The sequence below is a fragment of the Ascaphus truei genome, chromosome 3 (genome assembly GCF_040206685.1).
Source record: "Ascaphus truei isolate aAscTru1 chromosome 3, aAscTru1.hap1, whole genome shotgun sequence".
NCBI classification, from domain to species: Eukaryota; Metazoa; Chordata; class Amphibia; order Anura; family Ascaphidae; genus Ascaphus; species Ascaphus truei.
This window is the reverse complement of record NC_134485.1, coordinates 330,696,101-330,710,613: the sequence shown is the minus strand read 5'-3', so window position 1 is coordinate 330,710,613 and position 14,513 is coordinate 330,696,101. Positions and strand designations below refer to the sequence as shown.

The 14,513-nt window shown below is 39.8% G+C and overlaps 1 protein-coding gene across 9 annotated transcripts in view; it reads left to right on the top strand.

Moving 5' to 3' along the window:
* STAT6 (signal transducer and activator of transcription 6) overlaps window positions 1–14,513 on the top strand; it is a 206,826-nt gene that overhangs the window by 83,469 nt on the left and 108,844 nt on the right. For all 9 annotated transcript variants that reach the window (XM_075591487.1, XM_075591486.1, XM_075591488.1 and 6 more), the window contains one exon: window positions 13,416–13,557. In XM_075591487.1, the coding sequence (XP_075447602.1) occupies window positions 13,433–13,557 (125 nt within the window). In that variant the 5' untranslated portion in view covers window positions 13,416–13,432. The remainder of the gene's footprint in view (window positions 1–13,415; window positions 13,558–14,513) is intronic.

Below are 14,513 nucleotides of genomic sequence, written 5' to 3'. Positions count from 1 at the left end.
TGACATTTCATATACATTTGTGGAGCTGCTGATTTGTTGGCTTCTATTTACAATAGATGCTGGATTTATTTTAACATGCAATGTGGTGATTTTAAGATTAAAAATTCATGTTTTGATTTATGCATGTTTTATGTGTTTCATAATGGGCAAATAATATATTATCCATATCTGGATAATAGTTATTTTGCACATTATTGTACTGTATGTGTTGGGGGGGGGGGGTGTATTGGCCCCAAGGGTATGTGGGTAGGCCTACCTTGTGGGTAGTGGGTGAGGGTGGTTAGGCCTCACGGGGTGGGGGGTTAGTGTGGGGGGGTATGTAGGCCTCCCGAGTGGTGGGTGAGGGTGGGTTAACCCCTTAATGACTGTAGCGGTTAATAACCGCTATGGTGATTAAGGGGTTAGGGGACATTACATTGGCTTTATAATTGTTGTGCATGTTTTGCAGCACCGTAGGGGCATGGGCAGAATGAAGATGAGGATGAAGACGGCCTTCATCGGGGGTGCCTGTAAAGGGTAAGTGAAATATGTTTTGACTGTATTTATTGAATGTTATATGTATTTAAAATGGCCAAATGCATTATTATCCATATGTGGATAATAGTAATATTGGCCATTACTGTATAGTATGTGTTAGGGGGGTGTATTTAGTTATAATTCTTGTTTATTATTTTTGAAGGTGCAACATTGGTACCGCAGGCCCGCGGGTACCCCGGGACTCCTGCAGGGACCCCCTCTTGGTGAGCCGGGGACCCCCGGACACCCGCGGGGTCAGCTGGACACATCCGCGTGACCCCCGGGCTCCGTCGGGACCCCCGCGGAGTCAGCCGGGGTCACCCGCCGGCCTGCTGTATTGGTTTTGCGCATGCAAAAATAAAAAGCAAGAATTTTTTCTAAGTCCAGATTTTTTTGCATTTACTCTGACCTGGCGTGTTCTGATCAACGCAACTTTCGCGTTTGCTAAGGTTGCCTTGCTTAGTGCATCCCGCTTAAGGGCAGAATTTCACGCAAACAGGGTTGAGATCGAGCAAAGTTGGACTTAGAAAAATTTAATGAAAAAAGTCATTTTTAGACCGCAAAGTGCCTGTTTGCGTTGCTTAGTGCATCGGGTTGAGCCAAAAATCACGATCGAAGAGCACTTTGCGGTCTAAAAGTGACTTATCGGAGTTTAGTGCATAGCCCCCTTAATTATGGGTCTTTTTGTTATAAGGGGTATATATGGGGGCTGATTTCTCCAACTGCTCCTATATAGTTTGAGACTCTGTAGATTTTAACCGTGCAGATATGTATGTTCAATATTTGTAGGGTTAATTTTGCAAGAAACGATTGCAAATATAGCAAGTTGCTATAATATAATTATAAATAGTTTAATGTGCTAGAAGCTCAGGTGTTAGAATTAGATTAGACGGATGCACTGTATTGTTTAATAAGTAGAAGGGCGGGGCTGGGGGGAGCTGAAGCGAAAGTAAAACTGGATAGAATTTGTACTTATGGAAAAAATGGAAATCAGCATATGTTAAGATCTGTTATTTGTTGTGGTTTTTTTGGGGTTAGTTTTGTGTTTTTTTGTTCTTTTTGTTATGTTTTTTATGTAACGGTTTTTCTGGCCTAGCCTGACCCACCCAATCTCACATTGGCCCCTGTGGTCTAACCAGTCCCCATTACATGGTCGTGTCTGGTGGTGCACCTGTTGGCAACAGGACTCCTGAGTCTCCCGCATGATGTTGTGTGGGGATTGCCAACCCAGACAGGCAGCTGAGGTAGTGTGCGTGAGTCCTACCTATATCCAGTGCAGCGCCTCCACCTCATCAGGATCTCTGCGTCCGCAAGGAGATGGTTCTGATGAGGAACTCCTTCTCTGTGGTGCCTTCCCCTGTTGAGTAATTCCAGACTCACACAGTGAAGTGTCTTTATTCAAGGTCATTCTTTATTGCTTGATGTGGGCTAGCTGCCCCTCGCAGTAAGTCACTTAGCCACACATTGCGCCGTGTACTCCTTTCAAAGGTACACCCTCCCAATGGAGTGGGATCCCCTCTCCCCTCAGGGAGATCACCCCTGTGCCAGGTCCCTGGAGACAGTATGGTGTGCACAGCTTGTTGCTGATTGAAATATACTAAGGCCACTAGTTACAGCACTAGTGACCTCCTGCTTCCAGGTCTCAACGCAGACCTGCTCCTTACTCCAACACACTAACTTTGAACAGTGCTGTGCCGTCTATCTCCAGGGGGCGGGCACATCTCTGATGTCACTAATGGTGGACTCAGAGTATGTAGCCACTCCCATCCACACATAGGGCACCTCACCAGGGTGTGAGGGCAAACCTCCATGATTACTGCTGGCATCCCTGTTACTTACCAGGCCTTACTGCCAGCAGGAGAGGAAACTGCAGTCCATTTTACAGCATGGCTACATTTACATGCCACACTTGGCTGTTTATCCACACGGTCTCTCCACTCCGCTAAGAATTATGAATAGCTCCACTGCTATTATGAATAGCTGCACTGGATACTGCACATCCTGCATATCCTTTGTGAGTGTAAGTTCCCTAAAATAATTATTTCATGGAATCTTAAAGGAATCAATTCCCCTATTAAAAAAAAAAAAAATTCTGAAGCACCCTAAGCGTCTTAAAGCCGAAGTTGCATTAATCCAGGAAACTCATCTAGATGTGACAGAACGTGAAAAACTTAGGAGAGGCTGGGTGGGTAAATGTATACATTCCCCAGCAGTAGGGAAAAAAGGAGGAGTAGCAATCTTAATTAACACATCTTTGCCATACTAAGTTATCTCCACTGGAGGGGATGTGGAGGGGAGAGTGGCACAATGCCTTGTCAGAATATATAATGAGGAATTATGTCTTTTTAATGTCTATGGCCCAAATGAATATGATCAAAATTTTGTCCAAACTGTGACTGATACTATACTCGCTGGAAAAGACAGTAATTTGACAGGAGGGGGGATTTTAATTTGGTAATGGATCCATTTATTGATAAATCAGTTCAGATTTAGGGGAAATCAAGGTTAAAACTGGTGCAAAAAGGCACATGGGGGTTTAAGGATATTTTGGTTCTGGAAGACTGCTGGCGAATGTTAAACCCTTAGGAAAGAGAATACACTTTTTTTCTCACACCCACATTATTCATTCTCCAGAATACATTATATTTTTGCCAATAGTCACGTAATGGAGAAGGTCACAGATACTAAAATAGAAGATATAATCATCTCGGATCATGCCCCAGTATGGGTGGAGGTTAATATGGGACAAAGAGCGCATGAGGATAGAATATGGAGATTTCCTATTTACTTGTATAATAACAAAGAATTTAAAGCATTTCTTCGAAATAATTGGTTTTATTTTAAGGAAACTAATGCAACTAATGCAATGCAACGCAGGAAATTAATTGTGGGAAACTGGGAAGGCAGTTTTAAGAGGGAAAATAATTGCATATATATGTAAGAGAAGGAAGGAGATTGATGTGGAGTTCTCTAAGGCTAGCAAAGAGTTAAATAATAGATTCTGTGCTTTTTAAACTAAATCCCACTACAGATAACAGAGACAATTATATTAGAGACAACATGGTCAACATGGCTACATAGAAAAGAACAAAAGAAAATGCAGTTTAGAGATCTAAACTTTTACAAGTTTGGAAATAAAGCAGGGAAACTGTTGGGCAATACGGCTAGAAAACCTATGAAGTCAACCCAGATTCTGAGTATAAGGGAAATATCGGGAGATATCACCACTAATCCCAGAGAGATAAATAAGGCTTTTTCCAAGTTTCTACCAAAATGTATATAGTAAAAGCAGTATAGATGAAGATGCACAGTGTGGTTTTCTGGGAAAAATTAAGCTCCCTAAATTAGACAGAGAAGAGCAGTTGATGTTAAATGCTCCTATAACGATTTAATAGAATTTTCTATTTCTTCAAACTCTTAGAAATGGGAAAGTGCCAGGCCCAGACGGATTCACAGGAGTTTTATAAAATGCTTATTGATGAAATTGCCCCCCCCCCCTAAGAGAAGTGTTCAAAGAAATTCCAGACAAAGAAGAATATATACTGTAGACGGGTAATCCTGCCTTTGTAAGAATAATTCATAAAGAAGGTAGAGACCCTTTGAACCCAGAATCCTTTAGACCAATCTCTCTTTTGAACCAGGACGCAAATATACTATCAAAAATATTGGCCAAAAGACTTGCTACAGTCCTACCTAAATTAATACATGCAGATTAGACGGGCTTTGTAAAGGGCAGAGCCTCTGTTAAACATATCAGAAAGGTTATAACAGCTATACACTGGACAAAAACAAATACACAAAGCAATAAAGATAATATAATAATATCAGTGGATGCCGAAAAAGCTTTTGATAATGTGGGGTGGGAATATCTAATGAATGGTCTGGGGGAAATGGGTATTATAGGAACCTTTCTTGGTGTGATCAGAGCAATGTATAAAGACCCCAAAGCAAAAATAATGGCAGCAGGCTTACTATCACAGGTGATAGGACTTTTCAGAGGAACAAGGCAGGGCTGCCCTTTATCCCCCCTACTTTTTAATATTGCGGTTGAACCGCTTGCTGAATATTTTAGAAATATGACTGAGTTTAAAGGGATCAAGATAGTAGAAAAGAAAACTAAAATAGCCTTATTCGCTGATCTTTATTGTTGTTTGTGTCAAGTCCAGAAGAGGCAATAGAAAGAATGGCAGGTATTTGAAGAGTTTGGAAAGTTTTTGGGTTTTTAGGTGAATGCAGCTAAAACTGAAATACTAATCCTATCAAGTAAAAACAATATGAAATGGGAAGGAAAATGCCCATTTAAGGTAACTAGGAAACCACTTAAATATTTAGGAATTTATATTGATCCGGAGGGTAAATATCTTTACAAAAATAATTTCAGGGCAATTATCCCTAAAATAATCACAGAATTAGAGGGGTGGCAAAATGTACCACTTAATTTGTCCTGCAGATGTTAGATGGCAAAAATGATCAGTTTCACAAGATTAATTTGCCCTCTACGGATGTTACCAATATTATTTAAACACTCCAATGTTAAACTTCTAAATAAAGCAATTTCTAGGCTTATCTGGAGGAAAGGGAGAAATAGAATCGCTATTAATAAATTATGTCTGAAGAAAGAATGGGGGGGGGGCTTAGTTTGCCTAATCTTAGAAAATATAATCTGGCCTGTGTAGCAAGACCTGTAGGAGATTGGATAACTGGAAAGAGCTATTACTCATGCCTAGAATTAGAGGAGCAGTTGGTATCCCAAGAGTCTCCCAGGGATTTTATATATAAAATGGAGAGAAATACCAATAGAAGCCAAAGGAAACCCGCTAATTAAGGATACATGGGCTACTTGGAGAATATTGAGAAAACAATTTGGGCTTTCATATACTTGCTCAAAATGTTTAACTATAAAAGAGAATTTAAGGTTTCTCCCAGGAAGGATGCAAACTTCTAATCCCCTTGACTTTCCATATCTGAAAAGAACTCTAGGCCAGTTGGTAAAGGTGAACAATGGTAGGTTCTTGACGTTCCAGAACTGAAAGAACAAATGGGATTGCCTTGAACACATCACTTCCCTTATATACAAGTAATGCATTATTACAAGAGTATGGAAAGCTCTATTGGGAATAGATGTTTTTGATGCCTTTTTTAAGGATGCTAATACAGTAGTACCAAATATTCCATCTCAGATTTATATGATTGGATTAGGGACAAGGATTATGGGAAGGATCTAAGAAAAATGTTCACTAGATGGGAAAAAGTTCTCCCAGGAATTTAAGGAGTTGATCTGTTACTCGAAGGGTTAACTAGGGTTAAGAAAATTATAATTTTGGAGGAGTGGACAGAGATGCAATATAAGATACTGCATAGGGCCTTTTATGCTTTTGATATAGATTATAAAGGGATCGAGAAATCTAAAAATAAGTGCCCAAAGTGCTCCCAGGAAAGAGCAGATTTAAAACAGTGTTTGTGGGATTGTCTGGTTATTTCTGATTTTGGGGATAAAGTTCTGCAGTATATACAAGAAGTTATTGGGTTAACTACAATAAAAGAGCCCTTAGCCTTACTGTTTGGAAATATAGACAGTTGGAAAGAAGTTAATGTAAGGAACAATGTCTTACGGCTAACAGAGATTATCTTGCTTGCAGCAAGGAAAACAGTGACGGAACCCCCAACTTTAGATATTTTAAACGATTATCTGAATATATTGATGGTGATGGAAAAATTAGAACCTGAGACAAATAAAGAATTAAGAACCGAGAATCTTTTTCAAAAATGGGAAAAGTTTATTGATACTATGTCGCCAACAAGATAGGGATTCAATCATGCAGACATTTGAGCATACAGCACCTCTTGGGGTCTCCTCAGACTGATTGCGATGGGTCACAGATAATTTCGCCCTTGAGGAAATATGATGGTATATTGTGGTTGGGGAAGATGGTGAATGAGGAATCTTATGCCAGATTCCGTTAGGAGGCTGTGTGGTGATAGCTTTGATGTTAATCTTTGAAAATGGTATTATGTGTTTTTTCTTTTTATTATTATTTGTGTTAATGTGTTGAATTTTGAAATTATAAGTATGATGAGCAAGGCTAAAAATAATTTTGTGTAAAAGTATGTTTTTCTGTGTTTCTTGTAATTTGTTTATTATTATTATTATTATTATTATTATTATTATTATTATTATTATTATTATTTTTCCTGTATTGTAATGTTGTTTAATGTTTGTAAACCCAATAAAAAAGGTTAAAAAAAATAAAATAAAAAAAGATTTCCCTCTGCCCTAAACCATTATTTTCTATGGGGAAAGAACACATTGAAAACACAGCCCCATTTAAGAGACATCTCCTCCTCTTAGACATGTACCTTTCCTTGAGCTAAATATTTGTCATGCACCCAGCCCCCTTATAAGAACATCTGCTCACGCAAAATATATAATTTGGAAAGTAGCCTCCTTTATATTAAAATCTTCTCTGCAGAATGTTCTTGAGCTTAGTATGTGGGGGAAATCTGCTATACGAATGCAGACAACATATAACAGTCATAACTTTTTGTCTCTTAAAAACAGAGACCCTCTTTCTTGTTTTATATTTTTGGCATGTACTGTATCTGTTTTTGTGTAGTGTGACAGAATTCTCTTATTAACAGAACAGCACATGTATAAGAACTTCTCATCCTAAACTTGCCTCTTCACTGCCAATACTGTAGCATCAAAAAGAGAGAAAGGACGAGTTGATAGAAATGTGTTGGTGAGGTTCTTTGTGCTTCATTAGAATTATAGTTCAGTATTCAATTTTTCCACATTTAGCAAATGCAGTGTACTCCCATCAAGATAATCCATGTGTTCTTGTCTTCTCAAACACATCCCTCAAGACCCCATTGATGCATGAGAGCCTGCAATTCAAATATAATTAACTTTTTTGTATATCTTCACTGTATTCAAAATGCACCATAAAGGCCTTCAATACTGTACAACCTTGAGGTTGGCACAGAGGGCAAATTCTCCATCTTTGTTGATGACACTAAATTGTGTAAGGTAGTAGAATCGGAGCAGGATGTAATTTCTCTGCAGAAGGAGTTGGCTAGACTGGAAACTTGGGCAGATAAATGGCAGATGAGGTTTAATACAGATACAGGCAAAAAGAGGGGGAAGGGGAACACAAAATGAATGAGTCCCCTAAAGAATTCACTAACTGCACACCTACATATTATAAAATCTAACTTTTAATAAATTTACTTAAAACATATATTACCAAACGTAATGTACTAAGTGTTTTTTAAAAAATGAATTAAATATTCAATAACGTGCAACCCTGTCAAATGAATGTATGATTGTACAAACCCAAATGTAATATTCCTGGGTTTGACAGGACAGTGGATGCTGAAAGTCAGGGTGTTAACCCCTCTGGAGTATATATGCAGACTGTAGGTAACCGTATCCTACTCAGTGAGCCTTTAACTGGTCACAGACTCAGCAATCCTGCAATGATATATATAGCAGCGAACACCTATGTGTTAAGTGCATATGCTTGAGAAGTGACGCTGATACAACCACAATCAATCCACAATACCCTCAGTATAGTTAGGCTGGAACTCGCAGTGCCATTGACATAGAGTTTCTCAGCAAAGAGGCTCAGATTGTGTATATATCATGTATTGTGTATAGCAGGGAAGCAGACTCACTGCCCAGTGAGCCTTTAACTGGTCACAGACTCAGCAATCCTGCAATGATATATATAGCAGCGAACACCTATGTGTTAAGTGCATATGAAAAGTTCAGTCCGCGCTCTGGCTCTTTAAACTTGGAGTGTTGGTCCCTCTCAGTTCTCTTGCTGCTTCTGTGTTTATGAGGTGTCTCCCCCACCTCCAAATGTGGTCTCCACCGGAACCCCGATGGTGATACCAATATCAGCAAAACAAGAAAAAACACAAAAGCGCACCAAGATGAGAGATAGATATTGTATTAGCAACAAATAATAAAATTAGTAACTTACATATAAAATTTCTTTAATAATCCCCGATTCTGGTGTCTATCACAGGAGTAGGGCATCACATAGGAAGTATGAAGGGTAATCTCAGTTCTGAGAGATCAGACCCGCGCGCTGGGGCTGTCTCTGTTCACTCTCCTGTCCTCCACGCATATGCTTGAAAAGTGACGCTGATACAAACACAATCAATCCACAATACCCTCAGTATAGTTAGGCTGAAACTCGCAGTGCCATTGACATAGAGTTTCTCATCAAAGAGGCTCAGATTGTGTATATATCATGTGTTATGTATAGCAGGAAAGCAGACTCACTGCCTGTTGTTATATTTATCAAGCTAATGCTGTCTGCATAGATAAAACCAGGAGACTTAAGGCACTACATTAAAACAGCTCCAAGTAGGAGACTGACACAACTGCGCGTCCAACGCGCGTTTCCCTCCAGCAAAGGAGCTTCTTCAGGGACAAATTATTATTACTGGGGGAGAGGGGACTGAAACCTTTTATACCCTAGCAGTACCTTAATTGGTCATTAATGATTAGCAGCTGTTGCACATAAACAGTGCATCATAAACCTAAATACACCTCCTAAACACACATATAGCCATAGTCAACAGTAAAGACAATTAACTACAAATTCTGATGATAAAGTGGCTTTTTATTATATTTGGACAGTTGTTTTTAGTGCTTATAACTCACCTATAAAATCGCTGTTTAGAACTGCACTGCGCATGTGCAGGGTGTCAGTAAATGAAGCAGAACCCCCCTAGTCCTAGTGCGCATGCGTGGGCACTTGGAAATATTTGCCAAGGTGCTGGTACCGTAATGGAGGCATGCGCAGGGACTTGGAAGCTGCTGATCATCAGCCCTTCTGCTGCGCATGCCTGGGGACATAGTATTATGCGTCTGCACTCAAAATAGCGTCCTGCGCATGCGTGGGCAGTTAAGAGTCCCCCTTCCTTAATACAGATACATTTAAGGTTATGTATTTGTGAAACAAGAATAAACAGGCAACTTACAAATTAAATGGGGATAAATTGGGGGAATCCTTGATGGAGAAGGATTTAGGAGTGCTTGTAGACAGCAGGCTTAGCAATAGTGCCCAAAGTCATGCAGTAGCTGCAAAGGCAAACAAGATCTTATCTTGCATTAAACGGGGAATGGATGGAAGCAAAGTAAATATAATTATGCCCCTCTATAAAGCATTAGTAATACCACACCTCGAATATGGAGTACAATTGTGTATAACTCCATAGAAAAGATATTATGGAACTAGACAGCGCAGAGAAGAGCCACCAAATTAATTAAGGGGATGGATAACGTGATTTATGTGGAGCTAGATAAATTAGATTTGATTACATTAGAAAAGAGGTGTCTAAGAGGGGATATGATAACTATATACAAATATATTCTGGGACAAATCAGAGCTTTCAAAAGAACTATTCATCCCAAAGGCAGTACAAATAACATGGGGTCATACCTTAACGTTGGAGGAAAGGACATTTCACCAGCAAAAAGGAAAGGGTTATTTACAGTAAGGGCAGTTAAAATGTGGAATTCCTTACCAATGTAGACTGTGATGGCAGTGTCACAGGGAGACTCCACGTGCGGGTAGGACCTTGGTGGCCACAAACAGCAGGGATAGGCAAGGATCTTCGGGGTCACAGGCAGGAGCCCAGGGCAGGTGGCAATACTCATAGTCGGGGGTCAGAGGCAGAGGTTGGAGGCAGGCGGCAGTTTATCATAGTCAGGTCACAGGCCAAGGTCGGAGCAGGCAGCAAGGGTACATCATCCAGGTCACAGGCTGGGGTCGTCAACAAGAAATCCACAGTCAGAGGAACAGGAGATCAGGACTGGGACAGGGAAGCAGGACTGGGACCAAGAAGAGTCTGGGACAAGCCAATTAGTAGGCAATGACCTTTTAATAAATAGGCAAGGACTCGCACAGGAACAGGTCAGGGCAGAAGGAGCCTGGAACATAAAACAAAGGCAAGCAGGAACAGAATACTGGAAGCTATAAAGGCAGGCAGAGACAGAAGTCAGGAGAACCAAGAGGAGACAGACAGAGAAAACCCCAGAGCAGACAGAAACAGCAGCGCACCTGCGATGGACAGACAAAGGAAACAGAAGTGGAGAGGGAGAACTAATAACTATGTCAGGATTATTCCTCACAGCAGATACAATAGATATCTTCAAGTAAAGGTTGGCCATCTTTCTAGAAAGGAAAGGTAAACAAGGATATACCAAATAAATAAACATGGGAAGGATGTTGATCCAGGAAGTAATACGATTGCCAATATTTGGAGTCAGGAAGGAATTTATTTTTCCCCTTATGAGTTATCATTAGATGATATTTCACTGGGTTTCTTTGTTTGACTTCCTCAGGATCAATATACTGTAAGTACAAATGTAGGATAAAGTATCTTGTTGTCTAAATTTTAGCATAGGTTGTACTTGATGGATGTATGTCTTTTTTCAACCTCGTCTATTATTTAACTATGTAACAATATAATTAATCCTTTTATATTTTTTTAAAATATATTTTTGGCCAAAAGGTGATAAGCCTACCTGAATTTCAACATCACATAAGATCACAGTAATTCATTCTACTGTAGTCTAATCAGTAAAACCTTACTAGAAATGCAACAAATAACTCTTATGTACTATATAATATTAAGAATAATACCTTTTTCAACTTGTGATAGTACAGTCACACAGGAATGAGCAATCAGTAGTTATCGTCTGAATATGTTGTGTTCTATCCCAAATTTGGGAGCTGTTATTATTACATTACTGATAAAAGAATGGCCATATTTGGGGGAAGTATTCTCCACAGTATGACTTTACTAATGGAAATCCAGTTATGAAAACAAATGTATACTTACAGTGTAATATTTGCAGGAAAAAAGTACCTGTGAAAAAGCAGCATTTGCAGGAAGCTTAACAAATGTATACACAAGTTTACATAACTTGATGGTTATCCTTTAAATGTGTTTGTAGGAGATGAGTACAGAGGTACAACCAGGGAGACATCGATTGGGTGAAATAAACAGTGACTTTTATTTAGCCTGTATCTTCCAAAAACAACACAGCTTTAAGGCAGCACACAAATAAGCAAAAAAAGCCTATCCCTTTGTAAAGGCTGACTCAACCTTCCCAGTCCCTATATGCAGGGCTGGGAGGATAGGCCTCTTACCAACCTCTGACCCAAAGTCCAAAGAGGTACCTGTTATCGGGCTCTTTCCCTCAGTCCAGGTCTGGGTTGGTGCCGTGAGGTGCACCTTCTGGTGGGTTCCAGTGACTGCTATGTCCTGAAATAGAAGGTCTGGTTCCTTGGGACCACTCTTTGTTAGCACATACTTCCGTACAATTCCATATGCTGTTTTGTTCTCCAATGGAACTACAACACATATCACTGCGAAATGCTCAAAGAACTAGATTGATCATCACTTGAGTCTAGGCGCAAAGTTAATCTTTCCTGTCTTGCCTTCAAATACTTTCTGGACAAGCTACCCGTCTATCTGAGCAAGCTCCTCACCCCTACCACATGCAGCACTTAACATCTGAGATCTGACTCCAAAAGACTGTTCATGGTCCCAAGGTTCTGCAAAGTATCCGGCCGCTCCTCCTTCTCTTACCGTGCACCCCAAAACTGGAACAATCTACCGGAGACTCTCACAGCCGCCACCAGTCTAAGTTCTTTCAAAACTAAAGCTGTCTCACATTATAATCTGGTCTGTAACTGTTACATACTCCTATAATATATATTATCTCTAACTGTGCATGCAATGTCTTGTATATAATGTATACCCTGTTCACTTATGTAACTATGTATTTGTAACCATGTATTATTTGTCATCATAACTCTATGCCCAGGACATACTTGAAAACGAGAGGTAACTCTCAATGTATTACTTCCTGGTAAAACATTTTATAAATAAATAATTTAGTGCTAGAAAGATCCCCTGCAGTTTACTCTGGAGGCTTTTCTACCTGACTAATGAGCCAGATGGAGGCTGGCTAATTATCTGTAGCTGCAATTAACCAGCTCCCTGCTGTACTCATCAGTCAGATCCAGGCTTTCTATTTGGAGCCCTTTTAGACAGTGTTTGCCATGTGTCCTTGGGCGGACCACTTTATACAGTATCCCTGCTCCTCAGGCACTAACATAGGAAGAGTGACTCATTGTGCCTGCAAAATTCTACATAGAATGTTATGTACATTGTCAGCACTTTACAATAAATACAAAATCATATTATTTTAATTGTTGTCATTATATTTAAACAAAACAAAAAAACCCAAGAAGCTCTCATTGAGAACCCCTGAGCCCCCACAAAAATATATATATGTATATAAGTGTCTTAAAGGAGTGCTACTGCGCGTGGCGGATACATTAAACAGAAAACACAAAATGCCCAATGCCACTTCCAATATAACAAAAATACACAGTGCAATACTTATATATTCTCTTGAAAAAGGGTCATTTAGTTTAACCTTTTGGCCAAAGCGTCGTAAGCCTGTGAGCCGCATCAAGGCAGACCCTGGTCACAGGTCCCTAACACTACTAGATAAAGTACTAATACACCTGTACTAGGATTAAAATTCTCATTTACCTCTATGAGGAGGGAGAAGGATCAGCATTGGATCCATATCCAGTAAAATGAAAGATACCTGCTAACCAGGGCAGTAGGGAGGGGTGAGCTTAATACCTGTTTTCTGTTTAATGTTATTATATTTATACAGAGACTAAAGGGATCTACAGCATATCAAGGCTTTTCCTGTCAACATGGGCTGATTTAATGTCAAAAGCAATAGCAATCTGTCATTCCCAAAATCTGAGCTACGAGAGAACAGGACTCAACAGTGCTGTGGAATGCAGGCCTCCAAGCCTTCCGTGTAACACTTGCTCTGTTCTCTATTTCAGGAACAACTTTTGTTAAAATGGCCAAAGTCTCAATGTGGAGTTATGTGTCCAAAATGCCTCCTGAAAAGTTTGAAAAGGTGTATTACGATTTCCCCCAGAAGGTGCGGCACCTCCTGGCTGACTGGTTGGAGAATCAACCCTGGTAAGTGTGAAAACGCTAGCCGATTTTGCTTTATCCTTTGCATTAATGATTACAGTTACTAGTTTCAGCACTGCTGTTAAAGTCTGATGAAGAAATTATTCCCTCTGTACTTCAGGCATTAACTACATGATTAGAGCATATTTTACTATTAATAATTGTACCAAGAATAGGGGAAATTGAAGCAAGGCACATAATGGGGCCTATTCACTAAACTTTGGTAAGTGCCTTAACTCTGGTGAACAGCACTTTTCAAGCAATTTTGCATGTGTAGCTATTCACACAGCTTCGATAACATGGCAAAATCACTTGAAAAAAGGCTTTTTAATGAGCGTTAGCACTCTTGTTCAGACAAGCTGTGCAATAGTTCAAAAAATGCCCAAACTCAAAAAAAATTCGCCAGCAACTGCTATTTCCAAAGCTCCGAGATGCAAATCGCATTTGTTCGCACTACCTAAAAGGTGGCAAGATCGGAATCGCGATTTGCATATGATGGAGTTTATTTTTATTTTTTTTTATTTTATTTTTTTTTTTATTTTTTTTTTATTTTTTTTTTTTTTTTTACTAAATAGGATTGAATCGGGTGATCTCCGGTGCTGACTCACATTCATTTCAGCTCCGACCCCGTATTCAATCCTCGGTAATAGAAATAAAATTATAGCCCTGCTTCATTACCGTAGTGGTTAGTGATTAAGGTAATGAATGGGGTTAAATAGCAGGAACTGCTTTTTTGGTGGCAACGGGGATGGGTTAAGCTTGTAGTTGCCCCAGGGTGGGTGGTTAGGCCTCTCCGGAGTGTTGTGGGAGGAGTTAAACCCTTCATTGGTTATTACCGCTAAGGTAGTGAAGGGGTTAGCCCCTCTTATGAGGCTTAACCACCCACCCCGGGGCAACTACAAGCTTCACTCACCCCCTCTACCACCACCATCACAGGAATGGGTAAAAGTGCTATTAAGCAG